General features: G+C 47.6%; 6 protein-coding genes across 6 annotated transcripts; 3 read left to right on the forward strand and 3 right to left on the reverse strand.

The window, feature by feature from the left end:
• Window positions 1-1720: 1720 nt before the first annotated feature.
• On the forward strand, window positions 1721-1863 carry N7479_006671 (uncharacterized protein; the record flags this gene model as incomplete). The annotated part of the gene is made up of 2 exons (XM_057254365.1): window positions 1721-1798; window positions 1849-1863. 2 exons carry the CDS (start codon window positions 1721-1723, stop codon window positions 1861-1863), a joined length of 93 nt encoding a protein of 30 aa, XP_057108227.1.
• Window positions 1864-2284: 421 nt separating this feature from the next.
• N7479_006672 (PEX11 family protein) lies at window positions 2285-3244 on the reverse strand (the record flags this gene model as incomplete). Its single annotated transcript, XM_057254366.1, has 3 exons — window positions 2285-2456; window positions 2508-2985; window positions 3178-3244. The coding sequence occupies 3 exons, from the start codon at window positions 3242-3244 to the stop codon at window positions 2285-2287; spliced, it is 717 nt and encodes a 238-aa protein (XP_057108228.1).
• Window positions 3245-4778: 1534 nt separating this feature from the next.
• N7479_006673 (putative MFS phospholipid transporter (Git1)) lies at window positions 4779-6607 on the reverse strand (the record flags this gene model as incomplete). Its single annotated transcript, XM_057254367.1, has 6 exons — window positions 4779-4892; window positions 4945-5215; window positions 5287-5597; window positions 5666-5684; window positions 5736-6334; window positions 6431-6607. The coding sequence occupies 6 exons, from the start codon at window positions 6605-6607 to the stop codon at window positions 4779-4781; spliced, it is 1491 nt and encodes a 496-aa protein (XP_057108229.1).
• Window positions 6608-8207: 1600 nt separating this feature from the next.
• N7479_006674 (proteasome regulatory particle lid subunit RPN7) lies at window positions 8208-9813 on the forward strand (the record flags this gene model as incomplete). Its single annotated transcript, XM_057254368.1, has 3 exons — window positions 8208-8672; window positions 8741-9567; window positions 9621-9813. 3 exons carry the CDS (start codon window positions 8208-8210, stop codon window positions 9811-9813), a joined length of 1485 nt encoding a protein of 494 aa, XP_057108230.1.
• A 590-nt stretch (window positions 9814-10403) lies between these two features.
• On the forward strand, window positions 10404-12324 carry N7479_006675 (putative alanine aminotransferase; the record flags this gene model as incomplete). Its single annotated transcript, XM_057254369.1, has 3 exons — window positions 10404-10527; window positions 10763-12015; window positions 12070-12324. The coding sequence occupies 3 exons, from the start codon at window positions 10404-10406 to the stop codon at window positions 12322-12324; spliced, it is 1632 nt and encodes a 543-aa protein (XP_057108231.1).
• A 582-nt stretch (window positions 12325-12906) lies between these two features.
• N7479_006676 (endonuclease/exonuclease/phosphatase family protein) lies at window positions 12907-13941 on the reverse strand (the record flags this gene model as incomplete). Its single annotated transcript, XM_057254370.1, has 1 exon — window positions 12907-13941. One exon carries the CDS (start codon window positions 13939-13941, stop codon window positions 12907-12909), a length of 1035 nt encoding a protein of 344 aa, XP_057108232.1.
• Window positions 13942-15617: the final 1676 nt, after the last annotated feature.

Below are 15617 nucleotides of genomic sequence, written 5' to 3' on the forward strand. Positions count from 1 at the left end.
TTCTTCATAGATGTAAGGATTTTCTTCCTATATATACACAATTTTAAAGTCCGATCTCTTTCTAGGTAGTACCTCAATACCTACTTAGGTACACATGTCCACTGTTAGACAGAAGATTACGTTTACTACCTAGGTATTCATCCCTCAAACTTTAATTACATACTTAGACTTGCAGTGATGTAGCTCTGGATGATCGAAGCACGCTGTCTTACTGTCTTTCTTACTTTTCAAAACAATATGTTATAGTAAATAGCATTATATCTGTTAAAAGCGCTAATATCACTCGTGGGAAATTCTGGATAGAGTTTGGGTCGCGGCCCCTCCGGTACTCGAAATGGACCGGAGAGCAACCTTGGAAGAGGCACCCATGGATGATATTCTCATGAAGGAATAGGCGGTTAGAGAGACGCAGTAGGGTCTAGGAAATATAATGGACTACTAATAACAATTAGATATGTTAACAAGGACTTATAGATATCGCCTATCGGAACTATCCATCCTTGGGATTCATATAGGACGGAGCCTGTGCTTCGCGAGGCTGTAGTGATTGTGTTACCACGAGCCAGAACAGCATCACCTCTGTCGTAGTCAGAATGAGAAGTCTCCTCTAACTTTGGGTCGTGGCCTTCGTAGCTTGTATGTTCTCTTTCTGCCATGCTGGCGCGTGGTGACTTGTTTTCTCTAGCTCTGAATATGGCGGCTGAGTAACATTATGGCTATTCCGAAATAGGCAGGTACCTACTTAGACTTTATTTGCCGGCAGGAGCGACCAACTGCCTATATACATATGTATGCCTATTATCAAGAACATGGCAGTTTATCTAGGATGGTGGTATCAAAAAAAGACATCTAAAACGAGCCTTGAGAATACACCTATAAATGATATAGAGATGCCGGTAACAAGAAAAAGTGGGCATGTTACGCTCAGGCTCTGCACAAGCATGCTCGCGAGAACAATACTGTTGGAGAGTGATAAGCCGGACATGTTTCGGTGCGATGATCCCCATTCGTAGTGGCCCAATTATACCTAATTCTTGTTCTTTTGGCTATAATATATACCGAGAAGGAAAAACATCTGCAAGACAACTGAAAATATTGTAAAGACATACCAAAAAGAACACCCAAACCGACATATAAGAAGACATAAGAAGAACATCCAGAGAAAAACATCAGGGTGTTATCTTGCATATAACGTCCCTAATACCATCTTAAGCCAGACATCTGGATAAATCAAGGTATTAAAGCCTTATTTCGCTAAGAACAAAGGCAATACTCTCTTTTATAATCAATATACTTTATTTCCCTATCGGTGGATGCGCTTTCACACTATCCTCATTATTTGGACTCGCGATGCGCTAGATCATATATCTAGATTCCTAGAGCTGTAGCACAAACATGCATATGCAAAGTCGATCTATTACCCAGTCTCCATTAGTGATTTCCTTTTGTCACTAGACTTATCTGTGTGACTCTAGTACTCTTCAGGGCTATCAAATCATGTGCTAGTAGTGAATGACTCTGAGCGGGGCAGCCAGTCAGGCGGGGTAGAAAAGTCAGCAATTTTTCTTCAGCTTTATTTCACCTCTCACACATTTCAGAAATTATTCCTTAAACTACAAATTCCTTCGAAGGTATGTAAGAGCTGTGTCTTTTCTACATATCTCATGAGGACCTTGGTGGTTGCTAACCCCCCATCAGATCTACTTCATCTTCTATCAAAATGAACGGACACGCTTCCTGTCCCAAGTGCGGTGCCGCCTCTGACGGCTCCGGCAAGAGCTGTGGCGCCTGCGGTGCTGTATGTTGATTCTGCAGTACTTTTGTGCAGGCTTATACTAACCATACCAGACCTGCCCCGTTTAAAGCATTCCCTATTGAATAGGCCAGTGTGTACTCGAGTGTTTTGGACGAAGGGTATCGGAGTTGGGACTGCCCGTGGTGTAGTGATGACATGAGGATGCGTCAGGGCAGGACTTGGATATCAATATGTTCATAGCAATGATATGATGACAACGAGACCCAACGAGAATGACCTCAAATCCATTCGAAACCAAGTGCGATTGTCATGTACGAAAACAAAAGAAACGACATGAAGATATTTCCCTAGAATGAAATAAAAGAAAAAAGATATAAGACAGTTCATAGGTGAGAAAAAACCATCAGGATATAGAGTGCGCAATAAGAATACCTCCTCTCATTCTTCCTTTTCAGGCCCGGAACCCCAAAATCACCCAAGTAGTGGGTCACCAACATCCCACTTCATCGCAGATCAACTATACACTGCTTAAACAGGTACAGCGGTCTTGCGCCACTGGGACCAAACACCGATCAAACTGCTGACGGTACCTGCGATACCGACGAGGCCATCGTCGAGGTTAACCATACCAATGGCAGACAAAGGTGCAGCCAGATCGCAAACATCGGAGATGAGCTGTATCCGAGCAACAGAGCGCTCCCTAATAAAAATGTCAGCATGCAATCCATTTCTCATTCTGGTAATAACATACTTCTCAATCTTCTTAGCCTCAACAACACCCTCACCCTCCTTGCGGTCAATGGTCTTCTCCTTCTCCTGGAGACGAACAAGAGTGTAAACACCAGCCACAACGCTGAAAATCAGACCAGCGCCCCAGGAGCGGTAGGCAGAATCCTGCAGCCGCTTAGCGGAAGCCAGCTTCCGAATGCCGATCGCATCGACGACTGTGACGGCATCGAGAGTCAGGTAGCTAGCGTATCCGAGCTGGCGACCAATAGCCAGGTATCGCAGAACGGGGTCGGCGGGAGACTTGTTATCGAAAGCGATAGCGGCGGCCTTGAGATGCTCAAGGAACTTGCCGATACGCATAATCTTGCGAGTCGTGCCGAACTGCTTCTTCACGGCATTGTAAGGGTCGATCGCGGACTGTGGCTTGTTCGTCCGGTATAGGTACCACGCGTAGAAGCGGGAGAAATATTGGATTGTGCGGAGGAGCTTGTCACGGCCGACTATAGATTGCGTACATAGTTAGCTCGCGTGTTCGGGTATGGACGGGGGAGCTCAGCTGCGGTTTCTCGGCCGAGTGCTCGCCACATTGGGGGTTCGCTGCAGTCGCGATTCGAAATAAGAGGGCTTTTCTTTCTTGTATGGATAAAGAGACTGGAGTGTTCTTTTTTGGACTCCGGCTATCTATCACGTACCGGTTGTCGCGACGAAGCGCAGCCAGTGCGCCAGCGCAGGGTGGTAGATCAGTGTGTTGGCGACCATTTTTTCTGTTGCTGGTGGAAATGGATGAAGTGCAACGTTTCAGACACCGGAGAGAATATGTCAAGAATCAAATGTGATAGTTCATAAGGAAAGGGGAGTCGGTAATTGACCGGCGTATGGAGCCGGAAGACCGACCTCGGCTGAACTCATCGTGTGGGGGGAGGTCCGCAGGGTTGATGTAATGGTATTTACCATAATTACATCATTCAAGGCATTTTAACCCTTACTGTCTTGAAATCCCTTGAAATCCCTTGACATGCTTGATCGATCTATTTCGGCTTGTGACTTTTCTCTTTTCTACTTTCACATGAGTCTTCGCCATCCCATTCTTCCGGCCTTGCACCTGAAGATATATATTATGCATCTGATTTATCCCTTTTTTTATGCCCGGCATTGTTGAAGATTATGCCTTCGATCCATGGATCCAAATCTAAATTCCAATCTCATCTGGGCACACGACCACCAACACTATCACAATAAATATTAGATCAAGTACCGTTGTTGACCCTATACTCATGGTTCACCATCTCCCACCCTAAACCGAGAAAAAATAACTTACCTGACTAGTGCCATTGTTTCGAGACTCACTCCATACTCCTTGGGCCATATTGGATGATCCTTTACGGGAAATGTTCACCGAGCATTTCTGTGAGGTATGGCAAGTGTCAAGGAGCCTAGGCTTGGTACTACCTAGATCTATCCCTGTAGTAGCATTGTGGTTTTGGTGATGGTTGTTTTGAGCATTATTCTGTCCCCAAAGGGAGGGTGGAAGGGAGTATTTATTGTTGTTCGCTGCTATATCCCTGGTTGCAGGCATACTAGGTTAGATGTTAGTAGTAATACTTGAAGGGGGAAATCTGGAGTCCGGGGTAAAACGGCGAGGCTGTAGTTAAATAAGACGCTACATATACAACCTAGCAGAGCCCCACAAAATGCGGCATTTGTCAAATGTTACTCAGTACTTGGAATACTTTATAGGCTAATTTAAATGTTTCGGTATTATACATGGGTTTACAGGGTGTGCTATGAACGCTAGCACACGAAGTATTCCAATAACCATTTAGAAAGAGACGAGGATATCAACAAAAGCAAGCGACAGTCTCAAGATGACTGTAACTTGTTTTACAAAAGTCTCGGTCTCTATCAAAACAAAGAGTAATTATTTGTCTGATGATGTGGACAACATCAAAGTTCCCACTTGAATTACATTGTTTATCATACAAGTCAGGAGTTCATCTTCTGTCCCGCGAAACGCACCATCTAGCCCTCACCACCAGATTAGACATGATATGCCCGCGCCCTTTCATACAACCATAGGTCATGTCGCAGGGCAGTGGGGTGGGATATCTCAAATCGCAAGGGCCAAATAGTCGCTGTCGCACCGATACTACCACCTCGGTCATGTTGACTGAATGTGCATTACCGCGTAAGGGTGAAGTTCGTAAAATTAAGCAGGGTTGGTTAGAACACAACAGCCCAAGAGAGAGGACAAGTATGTATCAGACGCAATGGGGTTCGTCATAGAGCGACCAAATTACTCTTGTTCGCGAGTGTCGTTCACGCGGTTCTTATCGCCCATAGTCGTGGTATCGTATCCATTAGCCTCAAGATAGGTGCGGAACCTGGCATCCTCCAATGTAATGGTGTCCTGAGAAAATGTCAGCACATCAACAAGGTATTCTATATGCAGCAGTTCATACCTGGTTAATCTGCGGCAGCATGAAAACGGCCATGAATGCAGCCAAGATACACAGTGCGCTGGAGACGAAGAATGGGTCCTGGCCTGCGCGGATCGGGTTGGGTGCATTCTTTTGAATAACTGGAATCACGTAGGTGCCCACAAAAGCTCCGACCTTGCCGATAGCCGCGGCGTATGAGTAGTATTGGCCACGGATAGCAGTCGCGCTGGTTTTGGCGGCGCAGAGACCGATGTTGTCGCCCGGTCCCATTTCACCGAGGGCAGAGAAGATTCTGTTCTCAAAATATCAGCATTACCAATTGCTAAAGTCTAGGGATTTGAATTTTTTCTTTAGCAGACTTACCCGAATACGACAACAAAGGCTGCGACGTTTTCTGAGGTCGCAAGCCACTTGTAGCATCCGGCCATGATGAACCCGATGATGCCCTGGAGCCCAACACCAAGCGCAAGGGTGTATCGAGGACCAATCCAGTCACTCATGAAGGCTCCAAGGGCTGAGCCTGGAATATAGAAGCAATTGATCAAGGTAGTCCAACCGAAGGTCTTCCACAGGGGAGCGTCGTCACCCAAGATGATCGATAGCCAGGCTGAAGAATAGATACCGAAGCTGTAGGCAGAGAAGTCGTAAAGGAACCAGATAATAGAAACGACAGACTATATATCACACCAGTCAGTTAATCGATCCACGTTTATGGGGGCAAGGTGTAGACGGGGTTTGGTACCAAGCGCTTCCAGTAGAATCTAAATTGGTTAGTCAACGAGTCCACGCACAGGGAATATCGTAGAACTTACTTGATGATCAGCCAGAGAGGAAACTTGTGCATGCGCTCCCGGGTAAACTCCTCGGGCTCATTCAGCTTCAGTCGAAGGTAAATCAAACTCATAGGGGGGATCACTCCCAGTCCCAGAGCCACACGCCAGCAAGCATGCAGATGCTTCTCGGTGAAGATCAGGACGAGAATCATGGCCACGAAAGCAGCAATCACGAAACCGAAATCGATCTGGAAGTTGGTGAACATGATAAACCAGCGATTGCGATGGCCTTTCTTGAGCTCTCCGGTATTTTCTGCGGCGCCTACTGAGCCAGCAGGGTATTCTCCGCCAATGCCAATTCCCAAGAAGAAACGATAGGCCGTCAAAGCAGCAAGCATGCCACCAAGACTGCCACCAGCTCCATAGGAGCCAGCACCAAGGGCTGCAAAGACAAACAGAATAATGGTAGAGATCATCAGAGACCACTTGCGCGACCAGTGGTCACTAGTGTAGCCAAATACCAGCATACCGACGACAGTGCCTGCAAAAACAATCGAAGAGACATTCTGTTGGGCTGTGGAGTTGGAGTATGCATCCCCATAGATCTTTTGGAGCATGGTACCCACAGGACCGATGATCTAGATCCAAGTGCGTCAGCAAATAATTAAATATTCACTAAGCTGCACACCCATATAGGATTATGTAGCTGTGGGGCTGCATAAAGCACAACATACCTGGTTCAAGTAGCCATCAGAAAAGAGACCAGCACCACAGGCAATAGTGGGCCAACTACGTTCCCATCGGCCCTTCTTCACCACATCGAGAGGCGGTAGCTCGACAGACTGCTCCTCGAGGGGGCCAGCGCCCTTCTCAGTCATCATTTCCTTGGGGTATAGCGGAGGCTCGGCCATTGCGATCGTGTTTAGGGATAGCAAGACGAATTTTGGCTGTGTTTAATCACCAGCAAGTTTGAGTCTCCAAATAATAACAAAGTTGGCGCAGGATCAATGCACGAGACCAATGCAGGGCTGATGTGTCACCCGATCACAGTGACAAGAGTCGCGTCGAATAGAGGCGTCTTTTTCTCTAAATAGAGAAGAAAGACAAGATTTAATGCAGGGAGAAAAGATAAAAAAGACCCATGGAGGAAAAGCCAAACGGCATTTGAAAATATATATTAAAAAGAAGGATTTTTTTTTGAAAAAAAGAACCAAGATTGCCCGGGAATAGTATCACTCTAAAGTCGCATCGGGGGAAGTACCAGGTACCTGTCACAAAGTGCAAAGACTGGTGTTTAGCCAGGTATTAGAACCTGGTGGGACCCCTCAAGCTTGATCAGTCTAAGCCTTTAGCCTTAGAATTTCAGCTAAGATATATATAGGCCAATGATAAACGCAGCAAATATCAAGGGCAATCCTCTAGCCAATGGTGTATCTGACTAGATAGGCCGGTCGGGGCATGTTGCAGTTCAATAAACTCGGCTACTCCGAATGTTGCAGGAACATGGGTTGATATCGGTATTAAAGTGAGCGCGTGGCTTTCTGTTCAAATCAGATATCGAAATGGGTTTGAACTGTCAAGGATGTCAAAGGTGAAGTATCCTATGGGCCATGCACGTGCTCAGTTCCCTGTTAGAATTCTTGGGGGCTGGAAGCACCTGCCGCATTTTGACTGGACTAAGTACCTAATATGGAGTCTTAGTCCGACTCCCTCGATCCTTTAAAAACTTTTCCATTCAAATATTTGAGACTACGAGTACAGAGTACTCCATATCTAGTATTCAGCTGCCTAAAACAGCAAGTTGGATATAACACCACTCTTTTGTTTGCTCAAATCCAATACTGGACGGGTGATGGACCTTCGAAGGATTTCAATGTCTTCCGATTTCCTTGGGTTTTAGGACTTGATAAAGCCACAAAGAAAATAGTTCAGCTCTATATTATAGAATATCCCCACTCAGGTCATGAAACCAGGCTCAAGTCTTAGCTGTAACACACCTGGGCACCCTGCAGTTGTACTTTGCAAAGAAACTTCCCTTGAGCAAATCAATACACGGCATTCTTACATAGTATTATGTAGAATATGTTCAATTTGAGCCTTGATCAAATGTGAATACTATAACCCAGAGTACACAAGGCAGATATATATATATTTCGAACATTGCTATATCAAGCGGGCGATAGATAGAAATACAATTTCTTTAACGCAGAAAAACAGATATATTTGAATCTAATAGACAACCAGACTTTTTTAAGAGAAATAAATATCTTTTGAATCTCGTAGATATAACTGGACTCTTGTACAGATAGACTATCTTGACGTTCATAGGGAGAAGGTTAAAGAAAGCTCGGTACGGAAAAACATTCCGCCAGCTGAGCTCGGGGCTGTGGTGATGCACCTGGCTTGATCTCATCCCCAACATCACCAGCTCCCATCTCCTTCCTACTCTATTGCATCGTTTTTTTTCGCTTGTGGTAGTACTTCCAGCATATCTAGTTCCCCACCGTCACAATGGGGTCTGATCCGCAGTACATCAAGTTCCCCAACCTCTCCCTCGCCCAACATGTCTTCAACCTCTCCAACCCAGCATGCGCTCCCTCCGTCCAGCAAACATCATTGAAGACGCTTCAAGATGTTATCCTAGAGCACAAAATGGCTCCCTTCTACCGGCATCTAGCCCATCCCACCGAAGGCATCTTGAACAACTCCGGCGAAGGCGTAACACAGCACCCACAAAATGGAGGGAACTCAACGAAGCCTCTCATCACGTCCAATCTTCTTGCATCTCGCCAAACACCGCTAAAGTTCGATTTCCCTTGGGATGAGAAGCTCTACCAGTCTCTATTGGAGGATAACAAGAAAGAACTGGAGACCTTCCAGAAGGAGGAAGATGACGCAGAAGAGGCTGCTGGGGAGACTGAGGTACAAGCTGCGCGCGGGAAGCGAGCTGAATTCTGGGCTCGCGTGGGAGATAAGGTGAGAATTATTCGTTTATATTTTGTCAAGCTTGTGGGGTTTGCTAGCTGACACCAGTATTCCAATAGGACAAAGCTATCGAATCGCACGAAGCTCTCCTCGAAAAGACCGGATTCCTCGGCACTAAGATTGATCTGGTGATGGCTATGCTCCGCATCGGACTCTTCTTCGGCGACCTTTTGTTTGTGAACAAGACCATTGAGCGAGCAGAGACCTTGGTAGAGAGTGGTGGAGACTGGGACCGCAGAAACCGCCTCAAGGCATACAAGGGATTGCATTTGCTCACCATTCGCTCTTACAGCCTTGCCGCCCCTCTCCTTCTCGACAGTCTGTCTACCTTCACAAGCTACGAACTTTGCAGCTATTCTTCGCTAGTGATTTACTCAGTGCTTGCGGGATCCTTGTCCCTCAAGCGTGTGGACTTCAAGGCTAAGGTAGTGGATGCACCAGAGATCAAGGCCATCCTTGGCTCTGGGGAAGATCAACTGGCGGCTCTGAGTGGTGAGATCTCCTCAGGCCCCGGTGCCCGGGATGAGGAGATGAAGGATGCAACAGCGTCACTACCCACACCCGCCGGTGCCAAGACCGCTGTCAACATTTCCTCTTTCTCAACCGGCTCCGGTGTGGCAGTAGAGGCGGAGGTGCCCATCGATTTCGCACCGCTCGCAAACCTGGTCAACAGTCTCTACAACGGCAACTACCGATCGTTCTTTGTGGCACTCGCGGCCGTTGAGGATCAGTTCCTGACACAAGACCGGTATCTGCATGAGCACCGGGCATGGTTTGTTCGTGAGATGCGACTGCGCGCCTACCAGCAGCTTCTTCAGAGTTACCGTGTGGTGGGGCTGAGTGGTATGGCCAACGACTTCGGTGTGACAGTAGACTACTTGGATCGGTATGTGCTGTGTGGGTCTCTTCAATTAAGTCATTTGCTAACCATGACCACAGGGATCTTGCCAAATTTATTTCAAACAACCGCATCACGTGCACCATCGATCGTGTCAATGGTATCATCGAGACGAATCGACCAGATGACAAGAACAAGCAGTATGCCGATGTGGTGAAGCACGGTGACTCTCTGATCACCAAGATCCAGAAATACGGCCAAGCCGTGCGTCTTCGGGGAAGCGAGCGAAGCTAAAGGTCTACGAACTTGGAGGCATTCTGAGCCTTAAAACCACAAGCTATGATCAACTATGTATGCCTGAATGGAGAATCTTACTTACCGCGTGTTCTTAAACCCAGAATTTGCCCTGGCATATCCTATGACATGCCACCCATGAGATGATCAAATCCCTTGGCTAAAGTAGATCCTTTGAACCCCCGCACCGGGCAGCCCCGGAAAATGGGTTTACACCGGTCAACCGTCTGATTTTCCCTCGGGGAAATGATCGTCGCCGATCATGCTATCATGCATGAACTCGTATTCTCGATTCAAGATGAGTGCATAACACAGTAGTTCTCGACCAAACCTCCGCTGTAACCGCATCTTTCGCGGTCTACTTGAGTCCAGATGCCTGATATGTATCCCGATCAAACGTCCTTATCGTAATCGGATAATCGGCTTGCCGGTGTGGGGAAATGCTGACTCACAGGTTCACCGCCCAGTGGCGAAACAATGTTTTTTTTTTCCCCTTCTTTTCCCGATCGCAAATCTGACCATCATAGGGGTTCGTGTCAAAAGGACTTTTTTAATTGCCCAATCTGTCCGTCGATTGGCTATTCGTCAAAATGTCCTGGCAATATAAGCTCGTCTCCAGCGTGCGGGCCTCTCCGCTACGCACTACCCGGCCGAATGCCCTCCTACATTGCCCGGCCGCACGTGGCGCTGCGGGGTGTCTCTCCGCTAGGTCAGGTACGTAGGGATACCACCCCAGCTTACATAGTTTGGCGATCTCCGCAATCCTACGTGAGGCATTTCACCTCATTTTACCTCATTTTATGGTGTGATTGTTTGGACTATATCTCCCCATTTCGGTCGTGATTTCAACCATTTCTCCGCCTTTATATATACTTGATTGTCTTCTCAGTTTCGGGGATACTACTCTACTTATACTATACATCAACTAACCTCCTTCGGGTCATTCCAGAGACCATCATGACTCAGACTACCGTTTCATATGCCGCTAAGCGCACCATCTCGGCTGTCCCGACTCGCAAACGCCTGAATGTTGACAACATCAACCAGTATGTCAAGGAAGCCAAGTACGCCGTGCGCGGTGAATTGGCCGTCAAGGCTGAGGACTACCGCCGGCGTCTGATTGATGGCGACAAGTCTCTGCCCTTCGAGAGCGTTATTTTCGCCAATATCGGTAACCCCCAGCAGCTCGATCAGAAGCCTATCACTTTCTTCCGACAGGTCCTCAGTCTTGTCGAGAACCCCTTGCTGTTGAAAAATCCCGAGGTTCTCAAGGAGTCGTTTGGATACAAGCAGGATGTGATTGACAGAGCCCAGGCCCTTTTGGACAATGTGCAGAGTGTTGGTGCCTACAGTCACAGCCAGGGTGCACCAGGCATCCGTGACAGCGTCGCCAAGTTCATTGAGAAACGTGACGGCTTCCCTGCCAACCCCCAGGACCTGTTCCTGACCGGAGGTGCCTCCTCCGGTGTTAGCACCATCCTGAACGTTATCTGCAGCGATCCCAATGTCGGTATCCTAGTCCCCATTCCCCAGTACCCTCTTTACACCGCCAGCTTGACACTGCTGAATGCCCGCTGCGTCCCTTACCTTCTCGAGGAGGAGAAGGCATGGGGTACTGACGTCAACGCCATTCTCAAGTCCGTTGAGGACGCCAAGGCTACCGGCACCGATGTGCGCGCCATTGTCGTCATCAACCCGGGCAACCCAACCGGTGCCTCTCTGAGCGCCGAGGACATCAAGAAGGTCCTCGATGTCGCCGCCGAGGAGAAATTGGTGGTCATCGCCGATGAGGTGTACCAAACCAACATCTTCAAGGGCGAGTTTGTCTCCTTCAAGAAGCGTCTTCGCCAGCTCCAGGAGGAGTTCCCCGGCACTTACGACGACGTCGAGCTGGTCTCGTTGCACAGTATCTCCAAGGGTATGGTGGGTGAATGCGGTCACCGTGGTGGTTACTTCGAGCTCGCTGGCTTCGACCCCCTGGTCCAGGAGCAGATCTACAAGCTCGTCAGCATTGGCTTGTGCCCGCCGGTCGTCGCACAGTGTCTGCTCGAGTGCATGGTCAACCCTCCCCAAGAGGGCGAGCCTAGCTACGCGCTCTACCAGAAGGAGTACAACTCCATCGCAGAAGGCCTGCGCAAGCGTGCCTTTTCCTTGTTCAACGCCTTCCAGCGCATGGAGGGTGTCGAGCTCCAGGAGCCCCAGGTATGTATTGTAAACTTGCTCAATTCATTACATATCCACTAACCGTCTCAACAGGGTTCCATGTACCTCTTCCCCACTATCAACCTCCCCGCCAAGGCCATCGAGGCCGCCACTGCCGAGGGCCGCCCCGCTGATGAGTACTACTGCTTGGCTCTACTGGACGCCACCGGTGTCTGCGTCGTCCCCGGCTCCGGCTTCGGTCAGAAGGAGAACACTCTCCACTTCCGCACAACCTTCCTTGCCCCTGGCACCGACTGGGTTGAGCGCATCGTCAAGTTCCACTCCGAGTTCTTGGAAAAGTACCGCTGAACATATACAAGGTACAAAAAGCTCTGTAAATGTGAACTGCCCATCCATCGCCGCGTCTTGTTTGAGCGATTGGCTGCCAGCATATAAGATTTTTGGTTAGTTTTCTTTTGTTTCACGTCTACACGAGATGGATCATCGGCATCCATCTATGTGGCCTCTACGACGCAATGTTTAGAATATTTGAATTTGGATCTGGATCTGAATTGGTTCGCCCTCGATACCTATAGACTACTTACTCTATTGGGCTTACTATTTTTGATTCTCATTTTTGGGTACTCTTCCGAGGCACTTATGCGTCGCATTTTGAATACTGGTTTGCATTTGCATAGCTTGTTTTGTTTAGATAGGTACTGCGTACCTTTTTGCCGTTTATAGAGAATGAATTTTGCTGGTTGAAAACAATATATTCAAACTTCTGTCCTTGCTTTCATTTTTGGCTAAAATTAAATGAATGAGAGGGGAAGGAATGGCTAGGAATGCTCAGGAGGTGTTGGGGGAAAAAAGATGTGACATAAAGTGCTAAATTCCATCCGATAATGATAGAGCAAATATTGGATTCAGCGATTTATTGAATATCACTATTCACTTTCCAACTCGAAAAGAGCAAAGCAAAGCATGGTGATCACTCCACGGCATGGCTGCTGCGGGCTCAGTCTGCTCAGACTCGGGTATATCCGCGTCCCTTTCCGTACCCTGTCCGCCATCCAACTCCCCCACCCGTCCAGGCTCAAATACTTCAATTTCTCTCGCTTTGAGACCAATCATCGCGACTCTATCCATCCGATTCGGCGGAAACCGCTGCTTCCCATCCGCACCCCAAGTATACCCCGGATCTGCCGGACGAAGTGCCATCCACGCATCCGTAAGTCCATTATTCTCAATGAGAACAGCATCTTCATCCAGAACCGGGTTGAAATCACCAGCAACAAGCCCACAACCCGTACTACGCAGAAAAGAAGAAACAATAGAGAGTTGCTGGGGCCGATGGGAGGGCCTGATAGGCAGGGAATCCAGATGGACGTTTGCAAACCGTACTCGCGTGGTAGAAGTGTCTGTAGATGAAGGAACGAAGAGATCGCAAAAGAGTACATCTCTTCCGAAGTGACTAGGGAATGCTACCCTCCAAACAGGTCCTAGTGCATACTCACTTATCTCGGAGGAATGTCGGGATCCAAAGCGTGTCTTGGATACTAGGGTCATTGTCGTGAATGGGTGTCTGCATGGCGTGTTCTCGTGCTCGCTTGAGAACCATGATTCACGGATACGTTCATCGCTCAGAATTAGTTGCAAGGCTTGCTGGGAAACTTCTTGCAGGAATATGATGTCTGGCTTGGATGCTAGTTGGTTGATGAATTTCAGAATTTCCGGGACGCGTTCTTGCGTCCCCGCGGATAGTGCGTCGATGTTCCAGGTCAAGAGCGTTAGATCGGATGATGTGGTATCATCGGTGCAGGGTGGCTTTGCTTTTTCATTCGCGCTCACTGGTTCCCACTGCTGGGAGGTAGCATTGAAGTGGTGCCAAGACTGGAATTTTGGTTCTGCTGGTAGGTTGGTTGGGAGGGGTGTGTCATTTTTCCAGGACGTTATGCTTGTCCGAATGCGGGTGTAAATATCCATCGTGAGAATGGGGTTGATCACTTCCACGGTTGTCTAGTGAGGTTCACGGCTACCTGTTCTTAGAAGGAAGGAAGCGTTGAGTTAGTCTGAGGATTAGTTAAGCACTAAGCCTGAGGCTGATTCGGAGTAACAGGGGTGGGTGTACCTACTACATAGTAGTGAAGATATATAGATGAATGATCTTTATATATTATTTTAGTAGCTCTGGCTTTTTGTAGTAGCAATATCTAAATCTAGAGTCTCAAATGCCCCGCTCATAACCCCCATATCCTACAACACTAGACATGTTGACATATTCTCTTATTAGGAATGATATAGACTCCCTATCAGAGCAAACCCGCTTCCTATGTACCTATGCTCTATCGATAAAAAGGCGGCTGTCCTTTGAATATTATCACAACAACTCCGATCTGGACAAGATATACCTACATACAGTATATCAGAACAGTAGTCTATCCATCTGCGGACCCACCCCAGCCCTAAAAGAAGAACAATTACTCCATACATTTGACCACAAAACCAGAATTGTCATCAATAGATAATCGAGCACAATATTATACAACAGCATACAAATTCTATACCTCGATCTGACATGTCTAGTAACACAAAGACCCAAAAAAGCGGTGAGCCATCGAAGGACCACAATGACGAACACAAACACAAAACATACACCGATCCAATAGAGCCTAATAAGAAGCAATTCCACCTCCATCCCCAGATCCCCGAGGCTCCCCTTCTCCTCTCCGGTCCCAACAAACATATCTCCCGTAGTACAACATCCACCCTAACCCGAAATCCTCACCCATACATATGCAAGGCGCCTAGGCAAATCCACTCGCTCCCATGCACCTTGCCTACATACTACGGAGTACATACTTACATATAGTTACTTGTTACATACGTACATACTATATATAGTTACTTGGTTACATACATACATATAGTCACCTAGTTGAATACATACATACACAGTTTCCGGCTACATCGGCACTAGCAGCAGTCCCTGGTCTCCCCAGATCGCACACGCAACACCTAGTCGATCGTACAGCAAGGTGCAGGGTTCTAGGTGCATTGCAGACCGCACACTCGGACGAATACCGCACCCACCTCGTGATCGAAGCCTGTCTTGCGTTGTCTTGGCTAATGCTTAGCTATGGGTTGGTGCTGCGACTGGGGGTTTTCCCTGTTGCACAACGTGCGTTATGCATGTGCGTTGCTGCGTTGGATACCGTTGGACTATATGTACATGATGGTCGTTAGACTGGTATGTTATGTATGTATGTTTACAGAGTAGAGTAGGGTATGTGTATAGCTAGGATGGAGATGGAGATGGGTTTATTTTGGGTGGAGTACTACATATGTAGTGTGATATACGGAGTACTACGGAGTACGTAATATTTCTGGGTTTGGTATTGTAAATTGTTATTTGTGCGATGTAGATTGTCTCGGTGTTTCAGATGAGAGATTGTGCTGTCGCAGTAAGGATCGGGTTGTGATGATCGCGTACTTAGGGCAAGATAGCAAAAGGGCGATCTTCAGGGCTGAAGATACTTTGACCTGACCAATCCAGTCGATCAGTCGATGAGGCAGCTGAGTAATGTGGGTATAAGTTCGGGCTTTCTCACCGCTATATCCCGCTGCGTGGTCGGGGTCCTCTTTGCGTTCTATTGACTCCG

Source organism: Penicillium vulpinum (assembly GCF_028829585.1).
Source record: "Penicillium vulpinum strain IBT 29486 chromosome Unknown utg000003l_segment0_segment0, whole genome shotgun sequence".
NCBI lineage: Eukaryota > Fungi > Ascomycota > Eurotiomycetes > Eurotiales > Aspergillaceae > Penicillium > Penicillium vulpinum.